Here is a 17380-nt window from a genome sequence, read left to right as displayed (position 1 = left end):
AGGGGCTGTTTCCGTTGGTTGCATGCCTTTGGATAGTGCCAATCAATTTTAACTGATGGATGCTTCCCTGTACGTGATACTCGAGTTCTCGGTAAGAATGCTTGGCTTCTTGCAAGCAGCCAGCCAGTCACACAGCCTGGCAGATTCAGACTGGACAGAATACCCAAAAGTTGATGAATATAAGGGAGAGAGAGGGATTTCTGTGGCTCCTCCAGATACCTCCCCCCCCTCAGGAAGAAGATGAAGTTCCACACCAAAGCTGAGCCCTTCTCACATGATGTTTTGCACATACTAAAAAAAAAATAAGTGGTCTAACAACCTTGTGGCAGGCAGAATTAACCTTCACTGACTCTCAGAATCACATTGTACATAAAGCAAAAGATGCTTTGGGGTCACCAATCGCACATGCCCAGTCTCTTGGCATGTGAACGGGCTGACCTTGTTCAGAGCTTGGGAGAGCTGGCTGTGGAGGGAGAGCAAGGTGAAGGGAATGTTTTTTTCTTAACATAAGGCTTCTGGGAGAGGGTAACACCATAGCTAAGGGTAGGTGGTTGGACAATAATATTCCTCCATCCCCCTCTTGCTGCTGTCTAGCTATGTCGATTTGTTCATTTGCTGTCAGAAGTGAGCAGTGTTCCCATTTCATCCTGAATGACAAACTTCTTTCGGCCTGTGTGGACTATAGAGGACAGAGGGAGAGGAGGGACTTCATTGTACTAGGCATAAAGTTAAATAAGACCTTATCCATGCCCTCTTGGGGCTTACAATCTAGTAGGAGAAGATACAAACATAGATAAGTATAGTTAATGCATGATACTACAAGATGAGTATGTTACAGAGAGGAAGAAAACCAATCGCTGTGTGAGTAAGGTGCAAGTCCAGATGTTAGCTAGGGGAAGAGAAGGTTGTGAAGGGGAAATCACATTAAAACAGGTTCTTCTTTATTTGGTTATTAAGAAGTTCTTGCTTATTCACCTGTTTTTAAAATGCCACAACAATGGTGAAATCAAAAATAAAAAGTTGTTGTCCAGTATAAATTAGACAATGACTAAAGTCTTTGAAGGATGGGCAGAAATTGAACAGACAAGAGGGCAAGGGAAGACATTCTAGGTATAGGGATTGCTGCTATTGGTGGTGGCTTGTGTTGTTATCATAGGTATAGGGATCAATGAACAAAAGTATAGCAATGGTAAAGTATTGGACATGTTTAAGGGTCAGAAAGTCATTTAGTTGGGATGGAGTGAAAAATGTGTGGAGGAGGGTACTATGAGTCTGGAAAGGCATAGTACCAACTAGATCATGGAGGGTTCTTGAATGTCAGTTGAAAGTTCAAACTTTAGGGGCAGCTAGGTGACGCAGTGGATAGAGCTCCAGCCTTGGAGTCAAGAGAACCTGAGTTCAAATCCAACCTCAGACACTTCATATTTACTAGCTGTGTGACCCTGGACAAATCACTTTACCCCGATTGCCTCACCAAAAAGAAAAGAAAGTTTAAACTTTATTAGGCCATAGGAAATAAATGAAGATATTTAAGCAAAGGAGTATCTTGAATAGAGCTATACATAAAGAAATTTATTCTGATGGCAGCATGAAGAATTGATTAGAAGAGGGGTAAATGGAGGCAGGAGGGTCTATTAAGGGACTACTTCAATAGTACTGGAAGGTAGTGATAATGACTTGCACTAGAATAATAGCAATGAGCATAGGGAAGATGATGAATGTGAGATGTTTGAAGGACTAGAGAACTTGGTAAGTGATTGGATATAATTATAATACTAGTCAACATTTATATAGCACTTTAAGGTTTGCAAAGCACTTTCCATATGTTATCCCATTTGATCCTCATAACAATTCATTATTATCCTTATTTATAGATGAAGAAAACTGAGGCTGAGAGGTTAAGTTACCTGCTCAGTGTACCATCACTAGGAATCTGAGGCAGGATTTAAACTTAGGTCTTCATGACTTCAGTTCAACATTCTATCCATTGTGTCATCTAGCTTCATAGTTAATGAAATGTGATATGAAAAATGAGAAAGTGGGTAGAGTCAGAAATCTTGCCAAGGTCCCAAATGTGGGAGAATGTATAGATGACAGTGGCACTCACAGAGCTAATTAAGTCAGAAGAAGGCATAGATTTATGGGGAAAGACAGTACCATGGATCAAGAGTGCTGGACTTGGAATTGGGAAATTTGGGTTCAAGTCTTGACTTTTGACAATTGCCTGCTTATATGAGTAGCTACCAGGGGCCTCTTGAGCAGTGATGAGAACAAATTCTCATAAGTTCAGAGGCAGGAGCCCAGAATTTCTACTGTTGTTGTTGTTGTTATTGTTGTTGTTTTGGTTAAGTTGTTTTTTAGTTGTGTCTGACTCTCCACGACCCCATTTGGAGTTTTCTTGGCAGAGAAACTGGCATGATTTGCCATTTCTTTCTTCAGTTCAGTTAACAGATGAGGACATGAGGCAAACAGGGTTAAATGACTTGCCCAGGGTCATACAGCTAGTAAGTGTTTAAGACCAACTTTAAACTCATGAAAATGAATTCCAAGCCTCAGGGCTCTATCCACTGCACCACCTAGTCCTTATTCTGTGGTTAACTTGATGTGTGACAATGAATAACATTCATTCATTCCCACTGGTTTCCTGTCTATACAATGTGAGTGTTGGACACAGTTTTCTTTATGTGCTCTCTCAGCTCTAACATTCTGTTTCTCAAGGTTCTCTCTAGTTCTGACAGTCTATATTCTATGTTCTACAGACCTCTCATATTCTGACACATATCTAGGAATTGTGACCAGGAACACCCTTTGTAAACCTGAAGTGTTGTATAAGTGTGAGCTCTTGTTTTTATTAACATTATTCGTTCATAGTAGCAGAGAGGCAATGTGGATTAGGGGATACAGAGCTGGCTTGGAGTCAGGAAGATGTAGATTCCAGTTCCTGTCTCTAGCTTATGCTCTCTGAGCCACCATGGAAAGTCATTTGATTTCCCAATACACCCAGACCACTATCCGAAACTGTAAGTCACAGAAGAGATGCAGTCAGTGGAAGGAGTTTCTACACTGAGCTCACACTGATGACATCACAGGTGCAAACCCTGAACCTACCGCTTTCCACCAAAACAAGAGGAGTAGTAGTAGTAGTAGTGGTGGTAGTGGTAGCAGTAGTGGTAGTGGTAGTATGTTTTGTGTTCCTCCTTTTGGCATTTTAGACTTTGAGTTCTTTGAGAGGAGGACCTGGAGCTTGTGCTTAGGGTGGCACATAGTAGGTACTTAGTAAATGCTTGTTAACTTGATGTTTTATTATCTATGTTCTAAGCTTCCTGCCAGTTCTAGCAGTCCCTTCCAGATGGGAGAATAATGGTAATACATGACCACTTAAATACCATCAATCTCAGCTTTTCTATATTTAAATGGAAATAATAATACACTACTTACCTCATGAATCTTCCTATCCTCTCTTTTTCCTCTCCTCTCTCTCTGTCTCATCCATGTCCCTTTCTTTCCACCTTGGTCTTATTTTTGCTACTGGAGATCTAAAATTCCTTGGAGAAAAGGTAAGGAATTCCCTGATTTCTGATTCTCTTGGCTCTTGTAAGACCATTTTCCTTCTTAATAACACATGGAACTTCAATACCATAGGGAAATCTGAAATTCCTAATTCTGTGCCAGGCTTCTTTTCATGGATTTAGGGGAGAGAAAAGGTGTTAGAAGAGCATTATGTGTGGCTGTCAACAAAGCTCACTGCTAACCAGCTCTAGAGGAAATGTAGATTCTAGGAGTGTAGCTTCATACTGGGGAAATCAGAATCCCCATGCTATAGAATCTAACATGCCATTTCTTCCCTTCTCTAGTCATCTCTCCTGAAAATACAGCATAGCCACAGTTCAAGAGGCATTCTGTACCAGAGGCTTTCTTTAGATCCCTGGCTTGCCAAGCAGAAGGAAAAGGTGCTATACAATTGGAATTTCTGTGTAGCAATGACTTCTCTTCAGCAGATTGGAACCCTAGGCCACCTATGGGAATGAACCTTCAGTTCAGAAGCACCTTTATGGTATATTGGGTCTATCCAGGGATTTCCCAGCACTTATGGGATGAAGGGAGAGGAAGAGACAGGACTACATTTCACAAGGCCTCTGGAATGAAATGTCTGTCATCAACGCAATCCTACCAGCCTGACATGTTTTTTCACAGACGTTTGGGAAGTTTCCAACCCAGGCTATTTCTAAAAAGACTCTTTATCTTCTGTGTTTGAAGTGAGAGAGATTAGAAGGATGAAGCAGGGTGGGGCAGTAGAAAGAGGATCAACGTCAAAGAACGTGGGCTCCAACCCTAGCTTTGACACTTAATACCTGTGTGACCTTGGGGAAATTAATTCATCTCTCTGCGCTTCTGTTTTCTTTCTATAAAACAGGGGGGTTAGACTGGAAGGCCTCTAAGATCACATCTAGTTCTACACCTATGGTCCTCTGACTACTATGCTAGGTCAGCCCCCGGTTTCTTGAAAACATGTGACAGATGAACTAGAGAGCAACCCTGGCCTCCTTGTAGCACTAAAAAAAAAAGTAAGGCATCTTGGCAAAATGGAAAGAGTATTGGAATTAGGGATAGGGCACTTGAGTTTGAATCATGCCTTAGATATTTGCTAGTTGTGTGATGCTGAGCAAGTCACCATTCAGAGTCTCAGTTTCCTCATCTGTAAAATGAGGATCATGGTGCTTACATTACTTACCTCAAAGACTTGTTAAAAGGACAGTGCCTTTCAAACCTTACAGCATTACACAAGTGGAATTTACTATAGTGTAATGGAAAGGCCAGTGGATAGTAGACTTGGCTTCTAGTTCCAGTGTTACCATTAACTTACCATGTGACCTTAGGCAAGCCACTCACTTCCAGAGATTGAAGTTGGACAGGCTTCTTTCAGTTCTAAAAGACAACAGCTTTATGCCCACATTCCTAGGCTTATTCTCCTGGCCTCTTCTTCTCACTGAAAAAACAATAATAGTGTGTTTGATGCTCTCAGGCATTCAGTGGAGGCAGTGAATAAATATTGAGTTGTTAGAGGTCTGGGTAGTCAATTTCTGACTGCTATGATCCTTTTTGCATTGAATCATTCTAAAACTGATCATGTGGGTTAAGCCAGGGGAGGGCTAAGAGAATAAGGAAGGAGAAGGAAACTGAAATCTGCAGAGCATAAGCAGATAATGACTGAAATTAATTTACTCTCATACTAAGAGAACCAGGACCAAAAACCATGTTGCTCTTTGCTGTTTTTTATTTACCAGCTGATAAACACTAAGTGATCTAAGTGCTGGTCTCTATTACCTCCTCGGTCAATTACTAAGTACTTAATGCTAGTCAAATCATTGCCTCTTATCCTAGACCCCAAATCTCCAAGCAATCAACCGATGGATCAATAGCTATTCACTAAACATCTAGGCTGTGCTAGGCACTGTGAGGGATAGAGAATACAAAGAATTTAAGTCTAGTAGTCTCTGACCTTAAGGAACTAAGACTATCTATCTAAGGAGATAAGACAATTAACAACATAAAGTAATAGACATCTGTGGTAGATGGACTTCTTATTATATACTCTGGAGTGGTGGTATATTATATTTTTAAATGTTTATATTTATTATTCTGTATTTGTATCTAATTATCGGTTCCTTGTTAGGGGGGAGGGGAAAGTGAGTAATCATGGCCAGGAATATGAGTGGATCACTAATATCTGCCAGAAATAAGGGAACTACTTACTGGGTAAGAGTAACCTTGAGCTTATAAAAGAGTGAATCAGCTAGGTCCAAGGTGCCCATGTGAGCTGAATCCTAAACTAGAGGGTGGCATTCTGAAATCAGAATAATTTAATTTTGAAATCAGAATCTAGGGATAGGGGGAAAGAGGCACATGGACTCCCACCAGAAAAAGAATCTTGCTGGTTATAAAATGAGCCAGGGCAACTTTTGGCACATTAGGGCAGACTAACAACATAGAAGTCCATCAATTAGACCAAGAAGAAATATATTAAACATACTTCTACTTGCCTTACAATGTACTATTTCTCTATTAATATTCTTTTTTCTCTTGTAAATATATATCCCTCCTTAATCTGAAGATGATGTCAATGTTGGAGGCAGGTTGTGATAGAGCAGGTCATTTAGTCATTTTGGTAAGGACAAAAAAATGGGGGCAGGTCACTAAGCCTTGAGTCCAGTAAAGCTCTAAACATAGTAGAGGTCTAAGCAGCTTCAGGGATCAAGAAGGTCAAGGGAGATTCGTGCCTCCAGTTGGGGCTTGGTAAACAAGAAAGCCTTGGAACCAAAACTAGGATCCTCTGTACCTGATCCAAAAAAGAGCTTATGCCCCCCCCAAAAAAACCTTATACCATCAGCAAAGTCTAACATCCCAGCTAAATCCTTTACAATAAATGGTACAAACAATAAATAAGCTACTCAAATTCATTTTCAAAAATTTGTTGGATATAAGCATAAGGAGCACCATTTAGGCAATGAGGAGATGAAACAGGACTATATAAAGTACAGTTACTGTCCTTGAGGGGCTTATAGTCTAGTTGTGGAGACAACACTGAATTTAAAAAAAAATAGTAGGAAGTAAAAGATATTAAAGGAAAAAATAATCACTATAGGCCAGAGTAGTAAAGGAAGACTTCTCAGAGGAGTCATTCAATGAATATCTTTAGATTGATTGGTGGTATTCTCTTAGATGGTGATCTCCAAAGTGGAGGTCATAAAATTATCCCAAAAGAGATTGGCTTGACCCCAAGGGTATGTGAGATAAAATGAGTTAAATTTCATTTTCCCCTCTCCATAGCCAGTCACAAACTGATCTCTAGAACAACTACACCACCGCCTTCCACACTCTTCCTCTTCCCACTGCTGATCTTCCCTGTGACTGCCCTGGTTTGTGGGGCCTTGGGAATGTTAAATCCTACTCAGAGCCAAGCAGTCACAGCATCTGTGCAGGTGAAATTCCTTGCCCCTCCTTACTCTTAGCCACCTTAATCCCTGTGTCCTCTGGATTACTTCATGGCTGCTATTGGTGTTCCAGAAGAAGCAGGCTCTGTACTTTAGGGTAGTAGCTGGTAAAAGCTACATACACATACTTTTTTTCTTTTTAATAAAAAACAGTGAGTATTGAGGAGGGGATGGGTGTGTTTCAATTACATCATCTTTCTCCCTAAAACCCACCCTTCTTCTGAATCTCCCTATTTCCTTCAAAGGGACCACCATCCTTCTAGTCTCCCAGGCTGTCTACCTCCCCATCATCCTTGCCTCCTCACTCAACTGAAAATGCTGTATTCAAAGTTACCAATGTTCTCTTACTTTCCAAACCTGATGACCTTTTCCCAGTCCTCATCCTTATGGACCTATCTGTGCATTTGACATCATTGATGACCCATGCCTCCTGGATGCTTACTTTCTCTTCCCTAGGTTTTCTTGACACTGTTCTCTTTTCATTATTTTATTACCTATTTAACTGAGAAATACCTTCTCGGCTCCTTTGCTAGACTATCATCCGTCCTATTACCTAACTGTGTGTAGTCCTCAAGGCCCTCAGTGCACAGCCTTATTCTTTTCTCTCTGCATAGTCTCACACTTGGTGACTTCATTCATTCCCAGAGGCTCCATCATCATCTCTGTGCAGATGACTCACAAATATATATACCCAGTCCTACTCTTTCTCTTGAATTCCAGGCCCACATCTCCAACTGCCTATTAAAGTTTTGGAGCTCAAGGTCCCTTAGGCATCTTAAAATCAACATGTCCTTAACAGAACTAATTATCTTTCTTCCCAAACAACCCTCTTCCAAATTTTTCTATTTCTTTAAGACTACCACTATCTTCCTAAGTCACCCAGGTTTTTTTTTCTTGATTCGTCACTTTGCTTTACCCTACAGTTGCTAAATCTTGTCATTTCTACCTCCACAACATATCTCATATACATTCTCTTCTCTCCACTCACATAGTCAACACCCCAGTTCAAACCCTCATCACCTCTCACCTAGATAATTGCAAAAACCTCTTAATGGGTCACCCTGTCTACTCTTTTCCACCTTCAATCCATCTGCCACATAGCTACCAAAGTAATTTTCCTAAAACTTAGGTCTGATCATCCCACTTCCATCCTTGGTAAACTCCATGACCTGCTATTGACTCTAGAATCAAATAGTACTACATCTTTATCTCTTTTTTTTATCTCTTTTCATCTTTTTTATCTCTTTTTAACATTTAGCTTTTTATACAAGTTTATAACATGTATAACATGTATAATTATTAGAACAGTAGTGACCATATATAGTCTATAAATAAGAAAATATTCATAAATTGGGAGTATATGACCAAAAGTTTCATTTGCTTTGTTTGTTTGTTTGTTTGTTTTTACCAATAGTTGTAAATGATTTTTTTCAATTTGGGATCACTGCTGTAACCAATTGAGTTAAACAACTATTCAGTAAAAAAGCAACAAAATGAGGCACAGAGCCTTCTAGTGAATTTAATCAGAAAAAAAAATCAAAAGAATTGTTTAACCTTAACTACCTGTTTAAATCAGTCAAATCATCAAACCAGTATAGGCATGTGTATTAGTAGGTAGATGGCCACTAGTTTTTATTTCTATCCTTTTGAAAGGTTGGATTCAATCGCTATCTACGACAAATTTGTACTGGCCCTTAAAATTTTTGCTACCAAGGGGCATTTACTTTTCAACTCCTGTAAACCTTAAAAACTGATTCTTGTTTCTCCTCTTCCTTCCCTCTTCTATCTAACTCTGACTCCCTATCCCTGTTTCTGTCCCCTGAGCAGCTGAAAAATTGATTTTTCTGTGTCAATGAGGAGTAGAGGGGCTAGAGATAGAAAATGTAGGTATTTGAGGGTCCACGGTCTGGTTCAGGCCAACTAACACTGGCCTACATGGCTTCAGAGGTCCCTCAAGAAATCCATGATTTGAGGTTGGATCCATAATAAAGCAACCACTTTGACTCAATTCAGCACCTACTAAGCAGTAATGAAATATAAAAATGAGATAATCATCTGTACAATTCAAGCTGAAAAACCCACAAGTACCACTTGGGCCTCAAAGTCCCAGATCAATCAACACCAGTCTGCCACAAAGTTTTTAGTGCAATAGTTGCCTCAATTCCCTGCTTTGCTTTGCTTGTAGAGACATGGCCACTGTACTGAATCCTGCTTTGTGGATGTCTCTCTTCACACACAACAAGAAAACTTAAGACAGCTAGAAGAGTTCAAAGATCTTCTCTCTTGGCCATGAAGAAAATTGGAATAAGTTAAGGGAGGCTTACTGCCACCTGTCAGTAGCATGCAGGTGTATTTAAATGCTATACTTAGAAAGGACAGGATTCAACTACTGCCTCTCACACTGACTAACCCTGTGACCGTGGGCAAATCAGTGGACCTCCCCAAAACTCAATTCCGTAAGAGTTATCTGCTAAACTGTACACAGGTTTCATTTTTGCAGTGGAAGGAATTGGCACACCAACAAAATAATATCTAATTATCGTTATCATTATTATTATTATTATTCATGATGTTTCACTAAAAATCATTGACATGATTTTTGTGTGGCTTGCCCTATGAACTCACAGAATCTTAGAGCTAGAAGGAATATTTGTCCAAAGACATTTATAAATGAGAAATAATGTGTCCAAAGATGTCATTTTATAAATTTTATAAACGAGAAATAAATTCTCATTTATAAATTTACATAGCAGTGTAAAATTGACTTCCCCAAAGTCACCCAGCAAGTTAGTGTCCAATATAAGAGAACTCAGTCCAGTGTTCCTACAACAGTAGAAGCAGCATTTTGCCTCCTCTGAGTTCCCATTGGTTTATTTAAATGCCAGAGGCCTGAAGCCCTCACCAAATTAATCAGTCAAGTGAATCACATTTGGTTAGCTCATACGCAAAAGAGTAAAATAAATAAGTGCATTTGCCTCTTTATAATTGCATTCCATTATGCCTGGCTATCCCCTCTGGACTTCCATAAACAATTCTTCTCTTTCACTGGTGTATACAAATGTTTGTAGACTGTCATCAAGTCTCTCTTAGTCATAATTTGGGAAATCTCTGCCTAGTTAATTCCTTTTATCTTTCCTCCTTGCCAGTCCCTCCTCCTCTTAATCATTTTTGGTGCTCTTCTCTGAATCCTTCCTAATTTTCTTATAGTGCTTTAATTTAACATTTATATAGTAAACAAACACTTTAAGGACTGCTGATTACTTAGTAAATTTGTTCACCAAATATTATTACTTCAGCAGATTTGAACTAGAAGGAAAGAGAAAGATGGCAGAGAAAAGAATAGTCCCTAGTCAAAATAAAGTGCTCAGATATTTAGCCAGCTGCCACAATTGAGGTCAGGTTAGTACTTCAAAGGTTATCTGTTAGACAGACTAGTCACTTAATGCTCTGAAATGTGAAATGTAAATGTAAATAACTGGAAGTCAACTCCTATGTGTGTGTGTGTGTGTGTGTGTGTGTGTGTGTGTGTGTGTATTTGTGTGATGCCTAAACAGCCATCTCAAATTCAGGTCCTAAGGGAAAGAACAATTAGTAAATTAATGCAATGGGTTATGCTTCTGTTTAGCTTTCTATTCTAAGAGCTTCTTGAGGGCAGGGACTATTTTCCTCTTACGTTGATCCCCACATAAGTGCCTGGCACATAACAAGAGTGATTAATACATTGCTTGTTCAACGAAGTCTGTCTTTTATTAGGACTATTTTAAGTCAACACATATTATTTGAACTTGGATTAATTAAGCAAAATTAGAGATTTATGGAAATACAAACTTTTTCATGTGCTAAGGGACATAATCAACATAAAAGACATCATGTGAGCAATTAACCTTTAGAACACAAAGCTAAACAAAAGCACAATTCATGAATTTGCTTCACAGAGGATAGTGGCTAGAATTGTCTTTGGCCATAATAAATACACATTCATTCCAGCAAATTTTGGTGAAGATCAGAGAAGTGTGCTTCATTTGCAAATAAACAGTCTGTCAGTTATGCCCACGGGAGAGGAAACTCCAAAAAATTCAGTCAAAAAAAAAGCTAAATCTCTCATTTCAGATTTAATCTGGAAGATAAAACTCTGTGCTGCCCAGATCTTTATCAGGACTGTTCAAGAAGACTTCATCTGGACTGCCCAGGAAGCCCTTTACCTGTACAAAATACATTTGTTTTGCTTCCCACAATATAGCGCTCTTCCCCTTAGCAAACATAAGACAAAGTGTGCAAAGTGTTACATAGACAAAAACTATTGGGGAATTTTTAAGCATTTTTGAAGCAACAGAACTTTGTCTCCCTTTCTAACCAATCCCCCTTCCTCCTATTTCTCACAATCTTTCTCCCTTCATTCTATCATTGCCCACCATCAGCATTAAAAAAATGTGTATCAGTAGATACGAAAATATATTTATTAATTCATAGATAGAATTAATAGTGTATATTTTCATCCAAATAACATAGATTTTTTTAAAAGAGTAATTTCCCTTTACATCTTAGTTTCTTGGTGAATCAGCCTTAGAATAACATGAACTCTGAAGTTTCTTCAGGGCAGAAGCAAGAAGTTAAGGCAGCATTAATACTAATGCTAAGCCACAAGCATGAATGGCCATGTCTGTCTTAAAGTAAACCCTCATGAATTTTCTGATTCTCAGAGACTTTTCTGAATTCTTTCATTTCAGCATCTCAGTTCCATCGCACATACTTTAAACTATTCTTTTTTTAATGTGTCTTTTACCCTTATTAACCTTTATTCCATCTGAATGACTGATGGTATTGCCCTCCCAACCTTAACCCCTCTTTGGGGTGCTTGCTTACTAACCTTAATTAAACCCAAATTGACAAAATATCATTGCAAAAAAAAATTTGTCAGAAAGTTGACCATTATTTAATCATACCACTAAGCTTTAAGCCCTGAGAAAAAAAATTTCCCTTAGAGGGAAAAAGGGAAAGAATCTTGGCCTTCTCCCCAGAGGGCTACCTCTAAATCCCTTTTGAGCTGGATGGAGGAAGCAGTTGCTTTTAAACTTTCAGCTAGCTTCCTCCTCTCTGAGGTCTGGGCTATCATGTCTAATCTTAACTATTCAATGAAGGGGAGGAAATTCTAATTACAAAAGGCAATATCTGCCCCAACTTAAGCTAAATATCATTAGAGACCATAGTGTCCATCCCCAACCTGACTCTCAACATTTTATGAACTGTGAACCTGTTAGACTACAACTCCAAGAACCTTTGGTGCCTAGGCTAGAGAAGGTGCCTAGGAACATATAGATAGAGCTTGAAGGGACCCCAGAAGCCATCTAGTCTACTACCTCCCCCATAGCTTTCCTCTATGAACAGCATAAGTATTACAGAAAGTTTTACCAACTCCATGATCTCATCAATGTGAATACTCCCTCCAGTAGTACATATAGTAACCCATCCATGCCTTCTCAATTTGTACCTTCCTCATCCATGCCCTCCTCCCTTGGAGGTCCACCTGACATACTAGAGAACTTCCTCTGTGTCTTGACTTCCAGAGCAATACAAGCACAGTACATGGGCTGCCTTGCCATGGAATCCTTCTGAGTTAGGAATCTAGATTTTTTCAGAGGGACCTAAGAAGTAACTTCTAGCTCCAAATTTTCCTCTTCCCCTCAACCCAGTTGACTTTAGAAATACATGTTTTGACTATGTAAGAAAATTGATAAAATAAAAGTCAGGTGACTTGACATTTGTAGGTAGCATTAAATATATGTCATTAACTTTTTTGTAAATTTTGCTTTATTAAAACATAACAATGGGGGTAACTAGGTGGCGCATTGGATAGAGCACGAGCTCTGGAATCAGGAGGTCCTGAGTTCAAATCCAACCTCAGACACATGATACTTACTAGCTATGTGACCCAAGACAAGTCACTTAACCCTGATTGCCTCACCAAAAAAAAAAAATATATATATATATATATATATGTATGTATGTATAACAATTTGTACATGTGTGCATACGTGGGGGGAGGGGGTAATCCTCTCACAAATTTTAAAAAGAAGAAGGAACATTATGGTTGATAAAGGTTAACTTTCTAAATTAACCATACAATGGATAATAACAAGGACATAGGAAGGCTAGCTTAAATTTTCATTGTCTCAACTAAAAAATAACTCATTTCTATTTTATAACTGAATAGCCAAAATTTTCACCCTTTGGGACTAAGTAATATGTGGAAAACCATACCAACTAACATTTACATATTAGTATAAGATTAGGAAAGTGCTTGACATTCTTTTCTCATTTTGTTCTCACAACAACCCTTGAAGGTAAGTACTATTATTATTCTCATTTTATAAATGAGGAGACATGCCCAGGATCACAGAGCTAGTAAGTGCTTGAAGTAGAATTCAAACTCAGGTCCTCCTGACTGCAAGGCCAGCATTCTCTCCATATACCAATTAGCTACTTAGTTAGGTTAAGGAATGTCTAGAAGTTTTAAATGCATGAGTCAAGACTCCGCTCTGAACAAAAACAGGATTTTTTTTTAACGTAAGTTCTAAATGTTCTCTGAGAACAGGTATTCATAGGAGTATAAGTATTATAGAAAGTTTTACTAACTCCATGATCTCATCAATGTGGATACTCTCTCCAGCAGGGCAGATAGCAGCCCATCCATGTCTTCTCAATTTGTATCCTACTCATTCATGTCCTTTTCCTTAGGAGGTTCACCTAGGATGCTAAGACCTTCCTCTGTGTCTTGACTTCCAGAGCAGTACAAGCTCAGTACATGGGCTGTCCATGCATTATCCCTTGTACTCACTATGTACTAAGCCATCTCCTTTCCCAGTCATATGCCTCTGGAATGATTTGTTTTACACCATCTCTTGTATACAAATCATTGACAATATGTTTCAGCCTACCTGCCTACAGTAGCAACTCTTCATTGCCCTTTGAGTCATCTTCAATTTTGATTATTTATAGATCATGCCTTTCCATGATTCTCAATCATACAGCCTCATCAAGCAAAAGTGCAAAGAATCAGATATTAAAAAGTTATGTGGAAGAAGGATCATACTAGCTTTTCATGCCCCAGAAGGCAGAACTAGTGTTCTCATTAGTGTAATTTGACAAGATAATGATTTTAACTTCATAAAAAAATCATAATAATAATAGCTAATATTTATATAGTTTTTTGAAGTTACAAAGCAGTTGACAAATATCACCTCATTTGACCTTCACAACCACCCTGAAGGGTAGGTGATATTATTTCCATTTTACAGATGAGGAAACTGAGGTGATGGAAGTTGTGACTTGCCCAGAATCACACAGGTAGTCAGTATCTGAGGTAGAATTTGAACTAGTCTTCCTAACTCTAGGCCCAGTGCTCTATCCATGGCATCACCTAGCTGCCTAATGATTAAAATCATCCTAAAGCTGATAGGCCAATCCTCTTATAACTGGAGGTCTCCAGATTGATACTAGATGCCTCCTCATCAGAGCTCCTAGAAAGGGAATTCCTGTTCAGGTATGAGTTGCATTAGCCTCTGAGACCCCTTTAAGTTCTCAGATTCTATTGTTTCTAGGGTTTCATAGAGGCCTTTCTCTGCTTCTTGACCTCTCACCAGCAATCAGCTGTTTCCTCTGCCTATAGGTGACATCGGTGCTAGGTCCCTGTGTGTATGAATTATGGGTTCAAAAATTTCATCCGCTGCACTCCCAACCTGGGACTAAGTCCAAGCCAGAATAAGAAATAGATGCCAATTTGCTAGAAGAGTTCTACCAGGTTTATCCTTAAATTCTCTTGGGTGACCTGAATTCACTGAATCTCAAATCAACCTCTGCAGACTCATTTTTCCCTCCCTCACTTCTCACTGTTTTGTGACCCAATAGTGCTTATAATCTTCCACCATAAGATTCTGCACAAGTATTTATATTATAAGCCAGATTTACCCTTGATCGCCGTATCTATTTGGCAAGGAGATCAAGAACTAGTTAGTTAAATAGTTAGTAGGCCCTTTTGATCTCTTTGTGACACTTGAACTTCCTTGAAAAATAGTGTGTCTTTGTTATCTGTTCCTTTATCCATGTGCCTCCCCCCAAACCATCCCTTTCCTATTGTAAGTAACTTGTTTGGTAAAAGAGGGAGCTGTTTTAACTTCATTCAATATCTTCTAATTATTACTCTTTTCTAGTTTGATATTCTTAGCTTTGCTTTAACAAGTTTGTGGTCTGACTATAAACACACAAGTTGACTTGAGAAGTGACTTAAACATCAGTAACCAATAATTTCCTTTATGTTAAAATATAGTGAGTTTCATTTCTTTGAATGCCTTTGGGTGCTCAAATTATCCATTGCCACCCAAACTTTTTCTTGAAAAAAAAGTGTGCATGATGTGTGTATGTACATGAGGCTCCTGTATTGTCTAAAGCCTTTAGCCTCCTTCCGTTTCACGATCATGAACCATATTTTCTAATGCATTTTTTCACTATCCTTCTACATACTCATCTTTGCCCTGAAGTCAATGCATATTAAAGTAGACACTGATTTGATTTAGAGATCTCATCTGTAAACTTTACTTACCTTCTCATTCTCTGAAATCACGTGGAAACATAATCTGCAACTATCTTCATGGTGATCCTTTTTTTTAAACTCATCATGAGCACTTCAAGACAAGGTGATCAACTCTCCCATAGAATGGTGCTTCTTTTTCAGACTTTTGGATGTGCTGTGAAACTAATATCTTTATTTGACCCTCCAAGGTCCAGCTACTTGTGGACCACTCTCCCATTTAGCTCCAACTTCCTTCTATCTCTTCCGGTTTCATTTTTAGCAAGAATGTCAAGAATGAGATGGTTCAGTTCCTCTAACACCACGTCCCCTCTGTTATTTAGACAAGCATCTCACATGTATTGACCAACAATTAAGTTCGTATTTGAGAGGCAGCATGGGATGGTATATAGATGTCGTGAAGAGTCATGAAGAGTTGGATTTAATCCTGCCTTTGTCACATACTGGCTGTGTAATGACCCCAGGTCACCCTAATACCATAAGATTCAGAGCAAGCACAGAGCAGAATAGCAGAGGAACTCCTCACTGAGAGTCCTCTATGCTGATGAAAATCAGGTCCAGAGTGTTTCTTAGCACCCTCTCCCCACCTCCCTTTTGCCACTTTGTCCCCCTCACTGTAGGAGTGTAAGAACTGAATTCTATATGTAACTATTCATCTACACAGCTTTCTCCCCCATTGAAATCAGTGGCCTTTTTATCCTCTGTGTGTGTGTGTGTGTGTGTCTTTATGACAATGCCTGACACATAGTAAATAGTCAGTCAAAAAACATTAAGTGCTCACTCTGTACCAGGCGTTGTGCTAAGTGAAGAGGATACAAAGAAAAGTTTAAAAAAATCTGTTGGGACAGCTAGGTGGTGCAGTGGATAGAGCTTTGGCCTTGGAATCAGGAGGACCTGAGTTCAAATCCAGCCTCAGACACTTGATATTTACTAGCTGTGTGACCCTGGGCAAGTCACTTAACTCTGATTGCCTCACCAAAAAAAGCAAAAAAAAATCTGTTCTCAAATGCTTGTTGCTTACTTAATTAAATACCATATTGTATTTTACTTTGTTTTGAATGTTACTAGAACCAAAAAGTCTTTTGGATGTTTTATCACAGAGCAGCTTCTATATATCTTTTTTTTAATCAAATTAACCTTTTTTAAAATAGAATAAAATCTAATTAAGGGCTAGCACTTTTAAATCTAAGTTGATCAATGAATTTCCCTGCAACCTCATCAATCTCTTTGTCAAAGGATCTTGGCATTGCAGATTTAAAGGTGGAAGGGACCAAAAAGTAATCAGGCATAAAATGTAAATGCCTCAGAGATAAGATATTAACACTGAGGAATCCCTGGGTAGGGAGTGGGATTATGAGGGGAGAGCACTTGCTATTTGTGAAAGGATTAAGAAAAAAGGAAGGTAAAACTAAGAAGTCACTGGGAGGCTGAAGTGTAGAATAATCACTGCAAGGAAAAGGAATCCAGAAAGGATCGGTTCAAACGAACTTCCTGATTGCCTGAAGGCTGTCCCTGCCCATGCACAGAGGGCTTCAAACTTTGAAGAGCCCAAGAAATAAAGCACTTCATGACAAAAATGATTTCTGTCATCGTAAGATTTCAACTGAAGAAATTTCTGTCCCAGTCTTTTTTTCTTCTTCTTCCTATTCTCTTCTGTGTTTCTGCTTCCTCCCTGGCAAAATGGGAGTGCAAGATTTATTTCCTTCACTGAGTTTAGTTCAACATTCAACTCCATTCGATATAAGCAGCAAAAATCACTTAAACACCTACTGTATGCATAACACTGCCCTTTGCAGACACCAGT

At 38.9% G+C, this 17380-nt stretch overlaps 1 protein-coding gene across 1 annotated transcript in view; it reads left to right on the top strand.

Moving 5' to 3' along the window:
* Nucleotides 1–405: 405 nt before the first annotated feature.
* LOC114039638 (rap1 GTPase-GDP dissociation stimulator 1-like) overlaps nt 406–17380 on the top strand; it is a 75145-nt gene continuing 58170 nt past the window's right edge. Inside the window, exon 1 of the mRNA XM_027857511.1 lies at nt 406–481. Coding sequence (XP_027713312.1) covers nt 406–481 — 76 coding nt within the window. The remainder of the gene's footprint in view (nt 482–17380) is intronic.

The sequence above is a fragment of the Vombatus ursinus genome, unplaced genomic scaffold (assembly GCF_900497805.2).
Source record: "Vombatus ursinus unplaced genomic scaffold, bare-nosed wombat genome assembly UNPS02000749.1, whole genome shotgun sequence".
Classification (NCBI taxonomy): domain Eukaryota; kingdom Metazoa; phylum Chordata; class Mammalia; order Diprotodontia; family Vombatidae; genus Vombatus; species Vombatus ursinus.
The sequence above is the reverse complement of the archived record's forward strand: the minus strand, read 5'-3'. Positions and strand labels throughout refer to the sequence as shown.